This window comes from Podarcis erhardii (genome assembly GCF_964252035.2).
Source record: "Podarcis erhardii genome assembly, chromosome: 12".
Lineage (NCBI taxonomy): Eukaryota > Metazoa > Chordata > Lepidosauria > Squamata > Lacertidae > Podarcis > Podarcis erhardii.
Genome location: NC_138513.1, coordinates 39,875,292 through 39,895,023, shown reverse-complemented (window position 1 = coordinate 39,895,023; position 19,732 = coordinate 39,875,292). Strand labels below are relative to the sequence as shown.

Sequence of the window (19,732 nt, the reverse complement as noted above, 5' to 3'; positions counted from 1 at the left end):
AATTATATAGCTTGCCTCTACTATTTATGCTCTCCTTTTTGTGAAAACACTTGCATACTTTCAGTAAAGTGAAAGACCTACTGCCAGGGTATTGGCGTCAAAGCATTAATTGTTTGGGTATAGAACTGTTGCTTTTTCTACACCTGGCCTGAATTTAGATAAACTAAAGGAAAAAATCCCACACATCCGCAGAGTGGACCTATTGTGTGCACGTTCCTCAGAGATCCAAATTAAGCCTTTTTCTTCTATGGGAAAAATAATTTAAATATTAAGGCATTGTTGTAAACTGTGATGTGGTTGTGAATGTCTGCACAGGAGCTTTGTGCACCATGATGAGAGATGGAAAGATGGGAAGCAGCTGAGAAGTATTACTGGTACTGGGTGACTCAGTGTGAGTTGTGTGACAAGCACCAAATTTGGGGGTATTAGTGTTGTGGCTTAGAATGCATGGTGGGATCAAGGTGACTGAGCTTCCATCAAGTGCTGTTGACGATACTCTTGTCTGTTACAAAACTGCTTATGTTATTTAATTCTATCAGTTTTCTCTTTTAGATTGACATGTTCAAATCAAAGTTGGTTAGACTCAAAATGTTTCCAGTGATCAGACAAAAAGTATTCCCATTGTCATTTAGTAGTATAGTGCAGCCCTCCCCAACCTAGTGCCCTGCAGTTGTTTTGGACTACAACTCTCACCAGGAATGATGGGAGTTGTAGTTGAAAACAGCTGGAGGGCACCAAGCTGGGGAAAGCTGGTGTAGTGAGACAGTACTAGGGCAGTGTGTGTCTGTTTACAGTGTCCTAAAAGAATATCTGGGATCCAAGCCACTGTATCTGTTATTTCATATTATTTTGTAGTAGTTGTGCTGTACTTACTGTTTGAATGTTGTGAGCCACTTTAAGCACAATTTTGTGGGAAAGTAGCATAGAAATAAACACATGTTGTTGTTGATGGTGATGATGGCCCTCTCTGAATTTAGACATTATTTTGAGATTTCATAGCTCCAAGAAACCCTTTCTAAAGGTCAAAATAGGTGAGATGTGGGAAGCCTGGGATCAGATCTTCAGGTGTCTTTTTCAAACTTCCAAAGTAACCATCACATCAGGGGAGTTGAAGTGGATCAGAGGCGTGTCACGGCGGGGGGGGGGGGAGATTAAGGTATACTGCTGCTTCCCATCCCCCGCAAACAGTTCTCTGTACTGTTTTCTCAATAGAAATCTCTTTTTCTCTTCCATGCCCTGCCCCCCCGTCCCCCGTTGCTATTTGCTTCAGTAGTGAAAGCAGACGGCTCTATACTATAACTGTGTGTTTCCTCAGTGGGGTAACAGCAACTTGAAGAAGGGAGAATTTAGATCAGGAAATGGGAACATGGACAGGTAAGGGGATAAACTACTCCAAGTCCTGTGGAGTCCATCTTATGGATGGCCACAGGTTCTTCAGCTTTGTTCTATAATTTAACAAATATATCAGAGATCCAGTCATGTCTCATGTAGTTTGGCTAGGTTCATGTTCTAGAACACACCCTCAGTTAAATCAGGGGACTGGCTAGACTTAAAGGCCCCCTCCCTCACCATTGCTCCATATGAACTGAGAGTGTAGCCTAGTAAACCCTTAGTGCTCTTTTGCAGCCATGCATTGCAGAATGCGATCAGGTATGGTGGACAAATGGAACTCCAGATAACCTTCTAAGGAACTTCAGGAGTGTCCAGAATACAATTTGCAAGTCTCCTCCGGTAAAACAGGGGACTTTAGAAAGTATTACTCTTGTGGCCTGATCTTTTGTGCCTTTGCTTTTTTTTAAAAAAAAAAGTCAAATTGAGATCAGTGAGATATATTCTCAAATGAGTGTTGACAAGAATGCAGGATCAGTCTAGTTTTTTCCCAGCAGTTTTTTATATTAAAAAAGAGCCATCAAGTTGAACTGATATTTTATTCTATAATCATATAGGAAGTTTTGAAACCTGTAAGCAAAGCAATCATACGTGGGGATGCCTAGTGCAGTCGGTCAAGCTGTGGCCTACTGAAGTTGACGAATCAAGTTGGAGCAGGCTGCATTGGCTTTCATCGTTTCCATGGACACTTTTGCCAGTGAGATCATCCTGTGCTTTGAGCAACAATAATTGTCTTCTGAAGACAACAAATTTGAAAATCAGCTGAAAAGTTAAACAAAAACAACACTATCATTATTTAACCAAACAGTGGGAGGCAATGGAAGACAGGAGTGCCTGGCGTGCTCTAGTCCATGGGGTCACGAAGAGTTGGACACGACTAAACGACTAAACAATAAAATCATTATTTCTCCAAAGATAAGCAGACCCTTAACAGTACAAATTGATTTGATGCAGTTTTGGCAAGATGAGCAACAAAATGACGCGCACAAACACACACACACTTTGTATAAGTCAGCTTTGTGGTTGCAAGTAGAAAGGTTATCACATGCATGATTAAATAGATGCACATATGCAGTGAATATGTGGGCTTCAAGGTCTGGGATGACTATTCTAATCCAAGTTGCCCTTTGTGTTTTTATCAAAGTAGTGGATTCAGAGTTTTTTTGTGGGGGCAAAAATATGTTCTTCCTAATGAAGAGAGTGGATGTTAAATCCAACCAAGACTTCCAAGACTGATAGGAAAAATTCAGACCAGGTCTTCATGAGTCAGTTGTCAGAAAAGAAATACACTTGTTTGGAAATCAAATTTTCCAGTGAAAAGGGCAGCTTTTTCTGGCATATTACAGATGAGAATTCCATTTATGGTAAACCAAAAGCTAGCTGTTCTGCGTAATGTTTCCCATGGAAGACATAATTATTATTTTTAACAGGGAAAACTCTGTTGTTCTTGGTTTGTGTTTGAAACAGTATCCTGAACTATATGTTAAAAGTCGTTTTTGCTCTGCAGGCAAATCCTCATACATTGCTGTTTTGGTTGTTCATGCCGTTTAGTGTGCTTTATTCAACCACTTTTTGTTGGTAGTTTGGGCTCCACTGCAGACACTAAGCTAGTATGAATCAATGCTTAAAAAAAAAATGTAAAAAAACTGTTGCCTTCAGGTGTCTCAGGGGGCGGATAACTCCATAACTGCCAATATTTCTCCAATGAAAATAGGGATGTCCTAAGGAAAAGCGGGACATTCCGGGGTCAAATTAGAAACTGGGAAAGCTTCTCTAAATCTGGAATATAGGGACACTTGGAGGTCTGCAGTCTATACTCAAGAGGGAAAGAATTAAGCCATCATATATGTAAGGATGGGAAGTTGCCAAGATAGATTCCGATGTAAATTGTATGTCATATGATCTTAATGTAAATCAGTGTAAAATCGTAAACTTTTTTTAAAAAAAGAAAGCTTTGGGGAACCCCATTGCTTGCAAAAATGCACAAAAAGTATAAGAAAAAATCCGGAGGAACCCACTTCTCAAAATAGCACAGTGAGGACTACTGTAATCATATTTAATGGTCATGGAATGCTGACTGTTTGGGTCAGGGGTGTGGAAAACTGGAGTGGGGGAGAGGGGAATAGCATGTTGATTTTATTTATATTTTGGTATATTAATGAACATTTAATACATTAATGTGAGCTGAGATACCTTTGATTAAGTAGTAAATGGCGTATATCCTGGAAAAGTGCATGGCTGGCTGGCTGGAACTCTGGACAGGAGCATTTTATGCTGCAGCTTTTGTTTCAGGTCCACTTGCGGCACTCTTTGCAGAGACCACAAGGAGCAGCCAAAATCAAAGAGGCCCATTCTTTTTGGCAAGAGTGTCGCCTGTTGTGAAAATGGTGCAGCTCTAGGAAACTTTAGGCCATGATGTGGTTTTGACTGGCCTTCTGAGCCAAGCAACAGGCAATGGTACTGTTTGAGCTTCACTGCTGCCAGTTGGGGAGAACTTTGCCATCAAGACTTGAGCCTCTTCCACCCACCCCTTCCTTCAGAGGCCTAAAATATAAATCTGAAGAGAGGCAGTACTGGAATGACTGGATTGTGCCTGCTGTTTCTGGGGAAGGTGGCGAGTGAGTGGAGAATCTGGTCTGGCCATATCTCGTAAAGAGGAATTGTTCAGATATGACTAAGGAATGGAGTATATCTATGAGTTCAGTCAACTAGTAGCCGTATTTCCAAATCTGTAACTGAGGCATCAGTTGCACAACAGAATGAAGTTGTTGGCAATGTAATATTATAATGTAGCAATGCTAATATTTGCTAGATCCTGCTTGATTTATCCTTTTGTGTCCACTCTGATTAATTCTCCTCTGGGCACAGAGAAGCGATTATGCAGGCAAGACACAATTCACCATACAAAGAAATACCTGCTCTCTTCTTTGTCTAGAAGGCAGTGATACGCAGTGATATCTTTCTCCAGCTGTGTTTTAATGGACAACAGAGTTTCACGATCCCTCTGCTGCTGCTCAGTCTCCGCACGGATTTCTCCTACTTCTGCTTCCAGCTTGGTGATGACAGAACCTAAATTCTGAAGCTCTATGTCATGCCAGTGCTTGGCATCATAGAGGGAGTTCTCCAAACCTCTCTTCTGCAAGGACAATAAAATCCTGTTGTAATGTTATATATATATATATATATATATATATATATATGTATGTATATGTATATATATGTAATAAAAATGCTAATACATATTTTTAGCCTGCCCAACTTGTGCTCTACCAAGGTAAACTTAGCAACCATGTAGTGTGGCCTCATATGATAAGACAGTGGAGGGCTGCATTTGGTGGTTATAAGCTGGGGAGGTCCGGTGTAGGTTTTCATAGGTGAGAATGCTGAAGTTTGTAACCTTGGCATGTGGAGTGGGACACCTGAACCTTGTCATCTTTCTTTCTTGACAATAGCTCCACACACTAGTTGGCCAGTAATTTTGGAAACTTGAGAGAGGTTAACAAGTGGTGTCTGGAACATTGAGAGGAGCTGTTGGCAATGAGGAGCATGTGTACAAATACTTGAATCCATGTTATAGAGTCTCTGCAGAATGCAGCCAGAGGCCTTGTTTGCATGCAACACTAAGCCAAATCGTAGCTTAGGGAGAACAAGTAAGCATGCAGGTATCCAGACAGGTATGCTTACCCCTACTATTGCTATGCTACCCAAAGGTAAGCTGTGGTTTGGCTTAGCATTTTGTGTGAACCCAGCCTTGTGGGTTTTCCCCAAACAAACCACAAGCAGTAAACTGAGCACAAATTGGTTCAGCTCATGGTTCATTGTGAGCAAGACAATCACATGTAATTAATAATAAAGTGATAAAACATCAAACATTAAAAACTTTCCTAAACAGGGCTGCCTTCAGATGTCTTCTAAAAGTCAGATAGTTGTTTATTTCCTTGATATCTGATGGCAGGGCTTTCCACTAACGAGAAGGCCCTCTACTTGGTCCCCTGTATCTTCACTTCTTGCAGTGAGGGAACCGCCAGAAGACCCTCTGAGCTGGACCTCGGTGTCCGGGCTGAACGATGGGGATGGAGATGCTCCTTCAGGTATACTGGGCCGAGGCAGTTGAGGTCAGCACCAACACTTTGAATTGTGCTCGAAAATGTACTGAGATGTCTAAATGCAGTTGTTGTTTTTCTGGGGGTACACAGGTACGCATACCCCTAAACATTTTGTGAATCTTTAAGTTTGGCCTCATTAAGGGGCAGTATTTCAATATTAGTAAGAAAATGAGAGCACCCCTAAACATTTTTTTTAGGAAAAAAGCATCTAAATGTAACACTAAGCCACACTGTGGCTTTGCTTCAAGTGGTGTGGCAGAAGCAGGACTGGTGGAGGAGTGAAGCAGCCATAGTTTTTGCTTTGAGTACCTGCACCCTCGCTCTGTGTCTTTGGCCATTGTGTTTGTCATTGCATGCAAACTGGGCCACAATCCTGAAAAGAACCAAAGGGGCATTACTGATTTCAGTGGAAGAAATTTAAACACTTGCTTAATCCTCCTACTGGAATCACTGGCAAACAGTTATATGTCAGCTTTCCAGCTTGTACCCTAAGTTTTATAGCTATAAAAACTGTTTTGAAAAGTGGAGTTTTCAAGCCTTGATGTCCACAAGAAGCGTGTGGTTGCAATTAAAATGGATGAACAATGGTTTGCTGAATGCATTTGAAAATGTCAGCTGCAATCCTATGCACCTTTACTGGGGAATAATTTCCATTGAAATCAGTGGCTTCTGAGAAATACAGAAGGATTGCCCTGATTCTCTTATAGCATAAGGTGTCAAACCCATATACAAATAGGAATCTGTTCATCCTGGAAACAAAAGCCTTGCACCTATAAACAGATACCATTTCTCATTTCTGACTCACCAGAGTTCTCAGTGATTCAGTCTCTGCTTGCAGGCTTTGAATTTTGCAAGCTGTTTCATGAAACTCTACCCTCAGGGATTCAACCAGTTCCTCCTCTTGTGTCCGTACAGATGGTGCTGTTTCTGTGGCTTGCTGACAACATTTAACAGTGACGAACGGGAAAAAATGCAGATTATTATTTGCTGTTCTGTTATGCCAGGCATCCCTAAACTCGGCCCTCCGAGTGTTTTGGGACTACAATTTCCATCATCCCTAGTTAACAGGACCAGTGGTCAGGGATGATGGGAATTGTAGTCCTAAAACATCTGGAGGGGCCGAGTTTGGGGATGCCTGCGTTACACAAATATATCATATACAATTCAGAAGAAAAGCTGCTGGGATTTTAAATCCATCATTTTCTCCTCCGTTTAGAGTATATACTGGTATATAAATATTACTCTTGGTTGACAGTGCTGATTGGAAAAAATGGAGGGGAGCGTAATTTCATAGAGTAATTTGGGCAGTATTATTTTTAAGCTTCCCACACACATAATGAATGGGCAGTCCATGCTTGGTAAGCCTGGCTTTATTGCTGAGGTGCTCCATCCCCCTAATCATTTTACATTGCAAGCCTATGCATGTCTACTAAAACACAAAGCCCATTGAGATAAATGGGACTTACTCCCAGACAAATGTATATAAGATTGCAGTCTTCTTAGTTACTCTTACCTTGTTTTGTTCTTACCTTGGTGTGGAGCAAGGCGCCAGTCTCAGTTCGGTTCCTTTCAATATCTTTCTCCCAATGAATCCGGATTTTTTCCAGTATGTCATCCAGGCCTGTTCCAATGGGAGTATCTAGTTCTTCCAGTGGTGAGACAGCAAGCTGCTTGTAAAGCATCTTGACATCCTGAAAACCACCCAAATAAATAAATGGGCAGCACCCGTTGAGATTCTAGCAAAAGGAACAATTTCCATTGATGCAACTGGGTAGACGTCATTCGTGGCTACTGCAGCCTTACTTGATTTCTCGTTGTTTGTTTTCTACAAATAGTCACTCAAATGTAAATGCACTACAGTCAAACCTTGGTTCCCGAACACCTCCGTTATTGTACATTTCGGTTCTCGAACGCTGAAAACCCGGAAGCAAATGCTCTGGTTTTCAAACATCTTTCGGAACCCGAACGTCTGACGCGGCTTCCGCTTGAGTGCAAGAAGCTCTTGCAACCAGTCAGAAGCTGCGCCTCTGTTGTCTAATGTTTCAGAAGTCAAACAGTCTTCTGGAATGGATTACACTTGACAACCGAGGTTTGACTGTATGTGGGAAATTGCAGTCAAGCATACGGCTAGTTAATGAATGAAGGGGTTAAGATCATAGAACTCAATTAGGAACTCAGAGGTGACGGAGGAAGTGAAACTTTTTCTCTTCCTTTCCTCACTCTTTTCGTGCCATGTAACTGACCAGGAAGGATGTGTCTGAGCTTCATCCCAGCTCAGACTACATGTTTGAAACTGTATTTTGTACCCAAGAGTACAGTGGTGCCTCGCAAGACGAAATTAATCCGTTCCGTGAGGCTCTTCGTTTTTTCGTCTTGCGAAGCAAGACCATTGACAGCTTAGCGGATTAGCGCTATTAGCGGTTTAGCGGCTTTTAGTGGATCAGCTGATAAGCGGCTTAGGGCTTAGGAAAAGGGGGGGGGGAGGGAAAAAACCCCGCAGGAACTTGCAAGACATTTTCGTCTTGCGAAGCAAGCCCATAGGAAAATTTGTTTTGTGAAGCGCCTCCAAAACGGAAAACCCTTTCGTCTAGCGGGTTTTCCGTCTTGCGAGGCGTTCGTCTTGCGGGGCACCACTGTATTCCATTTGTGTTCTCCTTGCTGCTGCATAAAACAGTGCATGAATCAGACCTTTGGATTTTGTAAGTAAAGCTTTTAAAGTGTGTGGTCTGTTCATTGCCATAGGGTAGTGAGAGAGGATCAAGTGCTGTTTCCAAAGTAAAGGGGATATATAAAAGGCTCTAGCAGCCTATATTCCCCACGCTGTACTACTGCTTAACTCTGTGATTGTTTTAAACTTTGCTGGGGGCGCTCTCCCCCTGGGTCAGATCTGTTTCCCCCTACAAAATGCTCGTATTCTGATTGGAATTACTGATGGTGTTACTGTTCACAAATGAAATTATTTTCCTCCTAGCCTGTGATAGACATAGCTAGTTGATGTAGAAAGTGTTTCTCATGGGAAGTCTGTGGTTTTTGTTTTTTTTTAGTGTATCTGGGTCATTTAACGGGACAATCTCAATTCCATCAACCTTGATGACTGTGTTGATGATGAAATAGTAACCGAGGTGCTCTGCCATAGCCCCAGATTCTAAAGTGCAGTGCAGTTCATTACTGTTCATATATTATCAAAAGTAAGTCACATTCAGTTTATTGGGACATACTTCCAGGCAGTTGCATATAGGATTGCAGCCTTAGCATGCCATTGTCACTGGGGTTTTTTGTATCCTTTGTCATGGCCTACTAAATTGAGGGAGTCTGCCATGGCTGCTGTGCTGTGTTGGGGTGTGTTTTATATATTGTATTCATGTTTTTAATCTGTGATATTTTAGTGTATTTCTGGTTTTTATGGAAGCCGCCCAGAGTGGCTGGGGAAACCCAGCCAGATGGGCGGGGTACAAATAATAAATTATTATTATTATTATTATTATTATTATTATTATTATTATTATTATGTTTTTACCAAATTTTGTGATTTGCCTTAGGAGGCTTTTGCTGTGAAAGATGACATATAAGTAGGGATGTTGGAGAATATTATCAGAAATGGAAGCAGGAATGGAAATTGCCACAATTTGCATATTTGTTGGAGGTAAGGAATGGAAATCACACAAATAAACACCAGCGGTATTCATTGCTATATTTTTTCAGTCCACAATTTTTATATAAAAATTACGTCTTTTTTTTTTTTTTTGCATTCTTGACATTTTTCTTCCATTGAAATTACCGTATTTTTCGCTCTATAACACGCACCCAACCATAACACGCACGTAGTTTTTAGAGGAGGAAAATCCGTAGGCATGCCACCCGTAGGCATTCCCTCCATAACACGCACAGACATTTCCCCTTACTTTCTAGGAGGAAAAAAGTGAGTGTTATGGTGCAAAAAATACGGTATGTAATTTCGATGAATGCAGCACGGGCTGGAAATCACAGCCTCCTTGCATTATGTAGAGTTCTTTAGATATTTCAGCTGGTATGAATAGGAGATAAAGAATTCTTTGCAGGATCCCTTCCTTCTGTTTCCAGTTTGCTTGGTAGAAGGCTTTTTAATTTTTTTTGTTTAAACTAGAAGCTAGTAGTCTGGGTTTCTATGCTGGCCATGGAGAAGCATACCCATACAGAAACACAGGATACTAGCCCCTGGAATAGTAGTAAAAAAATTAAGTTCAGGTTAATAACTTTTGTGGGGGAATTTACAGGGCTATTTTTAGCCCCTATGGGTTTATGAACAAGTGGCAACCTTGCATACATAAAAACCTACATTTCTATGGAGAGAGCACCCCACGATCAAGGTGTTTCCAAGGCGGCATGTAAAAGTTAAGGTTATCAGTGTGCAAAAAGCTTAACCCCTTGGGGAGAGCAGAGGCTTCATAACCTGAATGTAGCCGAAGTGGTTTTCCCCCAGATGTTTGGCTATAAGGTTATATGAATGTGGACTTTCACGTATGTTTAAATGGCACTGTGTCACACAGAAGTAAAAATAGCAAAATATGTCAGAGCCTGCTTATTGTTTTGAGATATAGGCATTAAGTTAAGCTTATGCAAAAAACAAATACAAAAAACCACCAATTAAGAGCCCTGCACTGTGACATTAATCGCAAAGTTCAATAATAAACACTATTTTTGGCAGAAGTTAGCCTTTGTTTGGATAGAAGCCAGTGAGTCGCCTAAAAAGATAAGCTCTAGCCATATGCTGTTCTCAGCTCCAACTTACCTCTTCATGATTCTTTGACAGTAAAGTTAATTCTTCTTTCATGTTTTCGATCTGGCTCTCCAGATCCACCTTGGTCAAATTAGCATCATCAATCACTTTATAGAGAGAATTAATTTCATCTTCCACTGCCTTTCGGAACGGTTGCTCATTTTCATACCTGCAGAAGAAATGGACAGCATGTTGGGACACTGCAGCCCAGAGCTCAGTCTTCTGGCAGATGCATTTGTTACAGGAATAGGAAACCTGTCACCTTTCAGATGTTATTAGACTCCAACTCCCACCCTCCCCACCTGGCATATGGGTGTCTGGGGGGTGTTAGTCTGGGAAGAGGGCAAATCCTCTGAAGCAGCCACCAAGTTGTGAAACTCCCTCCTCACAGAGGCATATCTGGTTCATTCACTATACAGTCAAACCTCGGTTGTTGAACGTAATCCGTTCCGGAAGACCGTTCAACTTCTGAAATGTTCGACAACCGAGGCATGGCTTCTGATTGGTTGCAAGAGCTTCTTGCACTCAAGCGGAAGCTGCATCAGACGTTCAAGTTCCCAAAAAATGTTTGAAAAGCATTTACTTCCGGGTTTTTGGCGTTTGTGAGCTAAAATGTACGATAATGGAGGTATTCAGGAACCGAGGTTTGAATGTATAGCTTTCGGCAAATGCCGAGGACATATCTCTCTACCCTGGCCTTTGTCATCTGAGATGTGTGTTTTAAGGGACTATCCTATTCCTGTGACTGTAATCAGCTTTCACTGTTCTTAGTACTTAATCTTAAATTGTTGTAACGGCTGGTGGAGAGCAAGTAATGATGATTATGATAATATTACCAATGTACCCCAGTCAAAAGCTCTGTCCCACTGATAGATGGCCTATGAATTGATTCCTTTCATTAGGATTAACCCTTCTACTATTATTCCCAGTCTGAATCTTTCCCCCTCTTCTTTCTCATATCAAGGAAGAGAAAATTGACCTACGAGAGATTACCTGTCCTTAACATCTTCGGCACAGGCTTGAATATTTTCTGTCTGTAACATAAGCCGGGCATTTTCCATGACTGCATCGCCGACCTAGAACAGTTGAAGCAGTCAAATATAAATAACAAATACAATCTGTATGCGGAACCGGGTCCTTCATTGGACAAGACTGAATTTAATCAGCTCTGGACACCTTGGTGAATACTCAGTAGATTTCTTGTTGGTTGATACGCGTTAACCAGTGGCTTCATGGGAGTCTGTGAAAGCGCTGTGGCAGTGTAGAAAAAATAATTGGAGTATCATGGTGAGCTATTGAGGAAAGTGTCTTGGTGCATGACACAGTTGCCAGAAGGAGTAGCTTAAAACAACCTGGAGCTGGATAAAATTGCTATAAATTGTTGTGGTGATTTGGAGGTTTAATCTGAAATCAAGATGGATTTGAGTTTGTTGGTGTCTTTGGTAACTTCTCTATCTTATATTCTGGTTGTTGGCAAATTGGATTCTAGATTCACAAGGGAAAGTATTTTAACGCTTAGAAACTTGGCAAAGTTTTTTTTTAATATTATGGATTATTATATTATTGATGTCTGTTCTGTACAATTTTATTAGTACTATTGCTTAATACAAGTTTGTCATGGCCTTTGGCTAGAATGATAAGCTTGTGGACTGAAATATGTTGATGATTATTTGCTGGCATTGTTTTTACTTGTACGTGGCTATGGGAGCAAATGCTTAAAGGGAGGGTATCATATATTTATTACAATATACTGTGAATAAATTTGCATATAGGAATGCAGTGGGTACCATCTTGAGAGTGATATAAAGGGCAGATGGCCAGTATGTTGCAGTTTTTCTTCCTCTAACATAGTATTAGTTGGAGGGATACATTTGGGGAGGGCAGTGGAATGGCATGGTGTAGGAATTATTACTTTTTACTGTTGATAGGTATGGGTAAGAATTTTGACCATTTGCATTTAAAGGCGAACCTACATAGTTCTCTGTTTCAGAAAGAATATCCAAACTGAAACAACCATCCTGCAAAATTTTCTCTGAATTTTGCAGTGCAGTTCTCCAGCCAAGTAATGTGTACAAAAAGACATATACTAGTGTGAGGTGTGCCTAAAAATGCACATAATAGTGAAATAATAGTGAAAATAACATGGGATTATACATTATATTAGCAGGGATTGTTTTGTAAAATGGAGTCTATTAGGCAAAATTGCATTAAAAAAGTTTGTTCTGCTCTGCTGTTAGTGCTCCAACAGCAGTAATACAAAAAAGAGGAAACAAAACAAATTCCTTCCAGTAGCACCTTAAAGACCAACTAAGTCAGTTCTTGGTATGAGCTTTCGTGTGCATGCACACTTGGTATCTGAAGAAGTGTGCATGCACACGAAAGCTCATACCAAGAACTGACTTAGTTGGTCTTTAAGGTGCTACTGGAAAGAATTTGTTTTGTTTTGACTATGGCAGACCAACACGGCTACCTATCTGTAACAAAAAAGAGGAATTCCAGATAGATGCTTCTCAGGGTCCCTTCTAACTCCACAATTCTATGCTTCTATGATTCTGCAACATCCAAAGCCCCCTCCCCCAGTCCCCATAATAGTGGGGGAAATTGCACCAGCCTGGAGCTAGTGTAGTTACTTTCTCTACCCACCACTGTTCTTTCAGCCTGACTGGACCTAGAGCAGGCAGGATTTTGAATTTGGTGGTTCCTCTGCCTCATATTATCCTTTCCCCTTCCTTTTAGCATTGCCCTGACAATGTGGGGCTTGCCATCTGCAATTTTTATAAGTATTTGCATCAAAAACTGTAGTTAAAATGAAATTAATCCTGCTGCCCAAACAATTTGTGTCCTTTAAAACATTTTCATCTATCAAATCCTACAGCCTTATTTTAAACCCAGTCTTCCCACCTGGGATCCCCAGGGTTTGGAAATATGACTGCAGTAAACTGTGTCAGGATTTTTTAAAAGGGAATTTAAAATATGCATTTTCACACTTTACGGCTAACAAAAATAACACTTACATTTCCCTTGTGTAATACTAACTGCTTCAGCAGTAAACCTCTCTCGGGAGGGGGAACTGGAATTAGATGGAGATTTTCGTTAATTATTTTTCTCAGCTCACTTTCTTCTAAACTAGAAGGAAGGCTGCAATTTGTAACACCTTGTTCTCAGGTTCACAGAGAAGTGCCATCTTTTAATTTGCTGCACTGACTGTACACAGCTGTCCTGCTGACTCTGGGGAATATTTTTTTATCAAAAAGCTCTCTTTGGACTGTTTAATAACGTAACCAGAATTCAAATCTCATGGGCCAATTCTCTCTCTCTCTTGCGTGCATGCGCGTACACACACACACACACACACACACACACGATTTGCAGCAGCTTCCCACAGTATCTAACTATGGTGGAATAGCCCTACAAGTTTTCAGCAACTGCAAAGCACTCGCTCACAGGATTCATGCTGTTTCCTGCATGCAGATTTAGCCTTCTCCACAGCTTCCTTTGTCTGCATGGACTTAGGAGGTTGCTTGGGGACACATCCACACCATACATTTAAAGCACTATGATGCCGCCTTAATCATGGCTTCCCCCAAAGAATTCTGGGAGGTGTCATTAAGAGTTTGTCGAAGGTGCTGGAAGTTGTTAGGCAGCCCATATTCCCCTTCCCGAGCTACAATTCCTAGAGTGGTTTAATCATCCCTCTTCACAGAGAACTCTGGAGATTTGAGAAGGTGAATAGGGGTCACTGCTCCCTTAACAAACTGCAGCTCCCAGGATTCTTTGGGGTAACCCATGTCTGCTTAAAGTGGTATCACACTTTAAATGTATGGTGTGAATGTGGCCTGGGTCAGGGGACAAAACCTAGTGGGTTCTGTCTGTTCTGCCTGTAAAACCTGGTCCAAATTCTGCCTGTTAACCTAAGGGAGTGATGGGGAACCTGTGACCCTGCAGATGATGTTCCAGCAGCCCCAGCCAGGATGGCCAATGGTCATTAATAATGATGATGATGATGATGATGATGATGATGATAAAACAAAACAAATTCCTTCCAGTAGCACCTTAAAGACCAACTAAGTCAGTTCTTGGTATGAGCTTTCGTGTGCATGCACACTTCTTCAGATACACTGAAGAATCTGAAGAAGTGTGCATGCACACGAAAGCTCATACCAAGAACTGACTTAGTTGGTCTTTAAGGTGCTACTGGAAGGAATTTGTTTTGTTTTGACTATGGCAGACCAACACGGCTACCTATCTGTAACTGGATGATGATGATGATGATGATGATGCTATTATTTGTACCCACCCATATGACTGGGCTGCCCCAGCCACTCTAGGCAGCTTCCAACATATATAAAAACATAAAGGTAAAGGTAAAGGGACCCTGATTGTTAGGTCTAGTCACAGACGACTCTGGGGTTGTGGCGCTCATCTTGCTTTACTGGCCAAAGGAGCCAGCGTACAGCTCCGGGTCATGTGGCCAGCAGGACTAAGCCGCTTCTGGCGAACCAGAGCAGCGCACAGAAACACCGGAGCGGTACCTATTTATCTACTTGCACTTTGATGTGCTTTCGAACTGCTAGGTTGGCAGGAGCAGGGACCGAGCAATGGGAGCTCACCCCGTCGCGGGGTTTCAAACCACCAACCTTGTGATCGGCAAGCCCTAGGCTCTGTGGTTTAACCCACAGCGCCACCCGCGTCCCTTATATAAAAACATAATAAACCATTAAACCTTAAAAAGATTCCCTATTTGATGATGGGAGTTGCAACATCTGGAGGGCTACAGGTTCATTTTACAGAATATCCTTTAAAGAAGAAAGCCCCCCCCCATCCCTGCAGGAAGAAAGCCACCAAACTTAACTGGTTTGTTGAATTGCTTTATTAGAAAATAATATATATATACACAGCCTGACTGTTATGCCTTCCTCTTTTCATGTGCCTGTTCCATTGGCACTTTAATTTATTTGTGATAGCTACTACTTACACCAAGTTCTGCTGGTGATTTTGACTAGCTTAAAATCAACAAATTGTGGCTTGCTATTTAATACTTCATTACAGTGCTGTTTGTACTAATAAAATGAATTGTCAGGAATTTAGTATGGTTGTACTGATTGTTGAAACAGTTTGTTCTGTGATTTTGTTAGCTTTGTTTGAATAGCTGCTTTTTTGTTGAACTTGACTGCTGTGCAATGTTGTTAGGAGTGTTCATGCACTTATTTATACCTCGAGTCCCTTTGAGTGCAGCATATGCTGCAATAAGGCTTGTAAATCAGCCTTACTTGACTGGTAATGTGTGCCTCTAGAACAGTTTCTCCCTCACTCCATCCCACAACTTCTGGAAGCAGAGAGGCTTCACTCAGAATATTTTCAGAATATGTAAAGACAGCAGTCCCAGCCTCTGAGGATTTTACAGAACTTCATTTCTGTCCGGGCATATTGGAAGGCGGTGGACCCAGAGCTATGACTCAGGCAGAGACGGAACAGGCACCCACCTCTCAGGGCCAGTAATGTTGCTGTAACTCTGCATTGGGGCACAGTGGTGCACAGCAGAGCCTGGTCCATTAGGGTGAATCGGGCACTCTCTCACCAACCTCAGTCTGCCTGAGGTTCAGGGGGATGCAGTAACAGCCACCTTCCTCTTCAGCAGTCATCCTCTTTTTGTGGCATGGGCATTCCTTTTGCGTTCAGAATGCACAACATCATTGGCAACAAAACGCCAGCCCTTATTCCCCACCCCCACCCCGCCTTCCAATTGAACCTAAATTTACCCCTTTCTGTGGAAAATCAAGTAAAATTTAAAAAGCATTGCCAGTAATAACCCATTTGTGATATCTATGCAGCCCATTTACAGTACCAAGCACTCTTACCTCCCTCCCCGTATTATTATTATTATTAATTTATATACTGCCCTATATCTGCACGTCTCAGGGCAGTTTACAGGACTGCTTATAGGACTGAAGCCTTTTAAAATAATAGCAATAATAATGAACATTAACATTTTATATGCGAACAGGACTGTGTTGAGAAGATGAGTGTACAATGATTTAACATAATTTACAGATAATTGACATCAAATCATCTAGGAAATGCACCTGACAGTGAGATGCTATGGAAGTCTATTCAGAAGCAAGTTCAATTGGATTTATTCTTGGGTTAGTTTAGTGTGTATAGGCTAAATGCAGAGCTATGATTCAAGTATTTTACTGCTTGTGTGGAAAGTGGTGCTCTTAGTCCCAGCTGAATTAATCCAGAATAATTGAGGACTTTTCTATTTCTGTCTCGTGGGGGTGGAGTGGAGTGGAAAGAAGTGACCGGAGGGTGTAGTGCCCACATCGCACTTTGAGCATTCCAAATGTGTCCATGGGCCCTAAAAGGTCGGTTTCCCTGACCCTTGAGCCTATTCACCAAAACATTCCCAAGAAATTGTATTAGAGTAGAGCAGAAGTTTTCAACCTTTTTGAGCCCACGGCTCCCTTGACCAACTGCATTCTTTCTATGGCACCCCTGTGGGGCTCAGGAGCCCGGTTACATCACCCCTTGCCTGCAGAGCTGGCAGCCCCTCACCCCTTTTTGAACACCCTCCCTTGTGGAGTGTTCCCTCAGCCTCCTCTCTTCTCCCCTCTCCTTGGGAGTCCCCTGGTCTTGGAACTGCCCACCCCACCACCACCCCAAAGAGAGGTGCCTCCTCACACTGCCCCACAGGGGCCTGGGAAGCACCCTTTGGCCAGACCCAGAGGCACCATTCACTTGGGGAGTTTGTAGCCAGGGCTGCTGCAACAAACAGCTGTGCAAGCCTTTGGGAGGCAGAGATGGAAGAGGGCATCAGAGGAAGGGAGGGAAGGAAAGAGGGGCAGAGGCCAGTGTTGCCCACGGCACCCCTATCATTCAAGGCACCTCAGGATGCCATGGCATACTGGTTGAAAACCACTGGACTAGAGGCATCCAGGACTTCAGTATTTCCGCAAGATTGACAAGGTGACCATAGTGCTGCAGCAATGCTGATTCAATATAGGCGTGCCTTCCTAGTGTTTGTAGGGTCATAATTTTTTATTTATTTTGCCCTTTTGCCTCTTGCACTATGTATGATCATGCTTTAATTTCATAAGATATTTGGGTTGTGTTGGGAGTTTTTTTTAAAGGCAGTTTTTTATAAAATGGGTAAAAATGTCCACAAATTTTAGATGAAAAAAGGTCTTTCTTTGTTTGCAAAGACCTTGACTGAAAAGTTCCCCTCCATACTAAACATTGTGTAAGGGGTGGAAGAAACGCCTTGCCATTAAAAAAATAAAATAGACCTTGCTTTTGGAAAATATGATGAATGAAAGAAGCAAATACCACTCAGATGGTATTTCCTCATTACAAACAGCATCAAGCTGGCCATGAGATAACACCAAGAGGATAAACTCGCTGTTTTGACAGCGTTTCTTTCGTAGTTTTGCTCCTAAATGTAACGACTGCTCTGAGGAGAATTGGCTGACTATGCCAAAGAGGGGAGAGAGAGCTTTCCATTCTTCCCCTCTTGTGCATGAACCTCCTCAGGGCAATTCCCATACATAATGCATTCCCTACACACACACACACAGTGAAATGATGTTAATTACCATGAAGATAAAAATTAAAATGTGCCAGGCAGGGTAGCTCTACCCTCGCACGAGGCTGCGTTCTTATCATTGGCATCAGAAACCCTTTGTTCTGGTTAATGATTCGTTCGTCTTTGTCTTTCTTGCCAGTTTTCATACTCACTTGGTGGTAGATGGTCTCCCAGCTCTCTCTCAGGGCTCCCCAGTTGTTGGCGCTGGAAGATTTCTTGTTCAGGTAAACACGGATGCGGTCTTCGAGCTCCTGGTTGACCTGCTCTAAAGCTCTCACCTTTTCAATGTAGTCCACCAGGCACCCATTCAGGCTCTCGTAAGATAGGCCCCGTCCTCTTTCCAGCCCCTGGGGCAATGGGACAGTAGAGCAAGAGCTACGGAGGCCTTGTAGGAAGACGCTGCTTATACCCAGAGCTCTGCGGGACACCCGGGTGCCCAGGCTGCTGACACCTCCTGTTGGCACAATTCCCACATAAACCCCCGACGGCCTGGACAGGCTGCCTGCCCCACCGATGCTAACCCTACGGCTGGCGGAGCCCGCGCTCTCCGCTGCAGACGTAGAGGGCTGCTGCCCCAGAAAGGAAGCCCTGCGTCTTGTGAAGGGCATGCTGCACCTCGGACTGCCTGCACTAAATGAGCAGCCTCTTCCCTACGTGCCCCTCTGCTGCTGCTGCTGCAGCCGGCGGGTCGAGATCTGCAGAGCGAAGCAGGATTTGGAGGGGGGCTCATTATCTGTGCTCTGTCCCGAGAGCTTCTGGGACATTTCTCATTGTCTTTGGCTGCGTACCACAGGCGTGTTTGTTGGAAACAATTGTTCGGGCCTTTCCCCTCGGTCAGCAATCTATTTCATGAGAATGATCTGTCTGTTGCAAGAGCAGCACATGCAAAGGACAATGTGGTCCAGAGCCTCAATTTGGGCTGGGTAGGGGGCGAGGAGAGAGAATTTCTTCCATGTTTAAATGCTGCCTTTCTCTGGGCTTCCAAATGCAGGGTTTACATGTACTGGCATGAGTCCAGCTCACAGAGATGCCTTTTATATGCCAGGAGCAGCTCTAGCTGAATTTAAGCGAGCAGCACTGCTTGTACCGTCCCATCTGACCCTGAGCATCAAAAGGCCTCCTGGCTGTTGACACATGAATGATCATTTTTGAAAAGTAGAGTAGAAGCTTGAAGCAAACTGGCCTGCTGCCACGTTGTGTGTGTGTGTTGCTATTGTTTCTATGATTGACAGGGACGACCCACCAGCCTAACACTTTCACAGTGATAAGAAAGCAATAAGTAAGTGAAAACTGGCCAATTCTTCATTAAGTCTCTTGTCACTTATTTTGGGGTTCCTTCATATTTTTGCTGGTGACAGAGGTACAAAATACATTCCCACCCACAGAGATACATTGATCATGTGTGATGAAGGGAACAGGCAGGAGTTGGACTAGGCTCCAAATTCAGCCCTGGTCTTATTTTATGGATGCCTCACTATCTCTAGGCCCTAGCTCCACATCTCTAAAATGGGAATAACAATCTCCCTCATTTGGTTGTTGTAAGATCAGATACAATGAAAACTGAAAGTGTAGCCTTTGTAAATAAAAATTATAAATAGTACAGGAACAACCCCGCTTGATGAGTCCTGAACCCTCTTAGTTTTGCAGACCAGAGTGCTCAAAAGAAAGCAAGTTGCTTAGCAGTGTTTGGGACTGGCAGGAAGGGTATATGTCCCCTAATCCACTCTAAAGAACATGATAAAATTAGCTTAAAATCTGTAACAAGACAAAACGTGAAGCAAGATGTAACTAAAAGCTGATTTAGAATCAGAGCCAAATAAAAATTGGATTTTGGAAGCTGTTGGGAAGGCTGGCATAACAATTCCATCGAGCCACGCTGTTAGAGGCTCACCAAGTGGA

At 42.5% G+C, this 19,732-nt stretch overlaps 1 protein-coding gene and 1 long non-coding RNA gene across 6 annotated transcripts in view; one reads left to right on the top strand and one right to left on the bottom strand.

Annotated features, from left to right (window-relative positions):
* LOC309325749 overlaps positions 1-19,732 on the top strand; it is a 32,601-nt gene that overhangs the window by 3,062 nt on the left and 9,807 nt on the right. Inside the window, exon 3 of one of the 5 annotated variants that reach the window (XR_014149947.1) lies at positions 17,973-18,057. The exons of the other annotated variants lie outside the window; for them this stretch is intronic. This is a non-coding gene — a long non-coding RNA (uncharacterized lncRNA). The remainder of the gene's footprint in view (positions 1-17,972; positions 18,058-19,732) is intronic. 5 annotated transcript variants of the gene reach the window in all.
* On the bottom strand, positions 1,915-19,034 carry BFSP2 (beaded filament structural protein 2). Its single transcript, XM_081882302.1, has 7 exons — positions 17,986-19,034; positions 11,245-11,327; positions 10,264-10,420; positions 7,025-7,186; positions 6,301-6,432; positions 4,305-4,525; positions 1,915-2,151 (listed from the first exon to the last, which is right to left on the bottom strand). Exons 1-7 carry the CDS (start codon positions 18,439-18,441, stop codon positions 2,148-2,150), a joined length of 1,215 nt encoding a protein of 404 aa, XP_081738428.1. The 5' UTR covers positions 18,442-19,034; the 3' UTR covers positions 1,915-2,147.

Coding starts and splice junctions, on each gene's coding strand:
- BFSP2 (XM_081882302.1), bottom strand. CDS start 18,441: ATGCCCTTCACAAGACGCAGGGCTTCCTTTCTGGGGCAGCAGCCCTCT. Junction 11,328..17,985: donor GGGAGACCATCTACCACCAA/GTGAGTATGAAA, acceptor CAACTGTTCTAG/GTCGGCGATGCAGTCATGGA. Junction 4,526..6,300: donor CTGAATCACTGAGAACTCTG/GTGAGTCAGAAA, acceptor TTGTCCTTGCAG/AAGAGAGGTTTGGAGAACTC.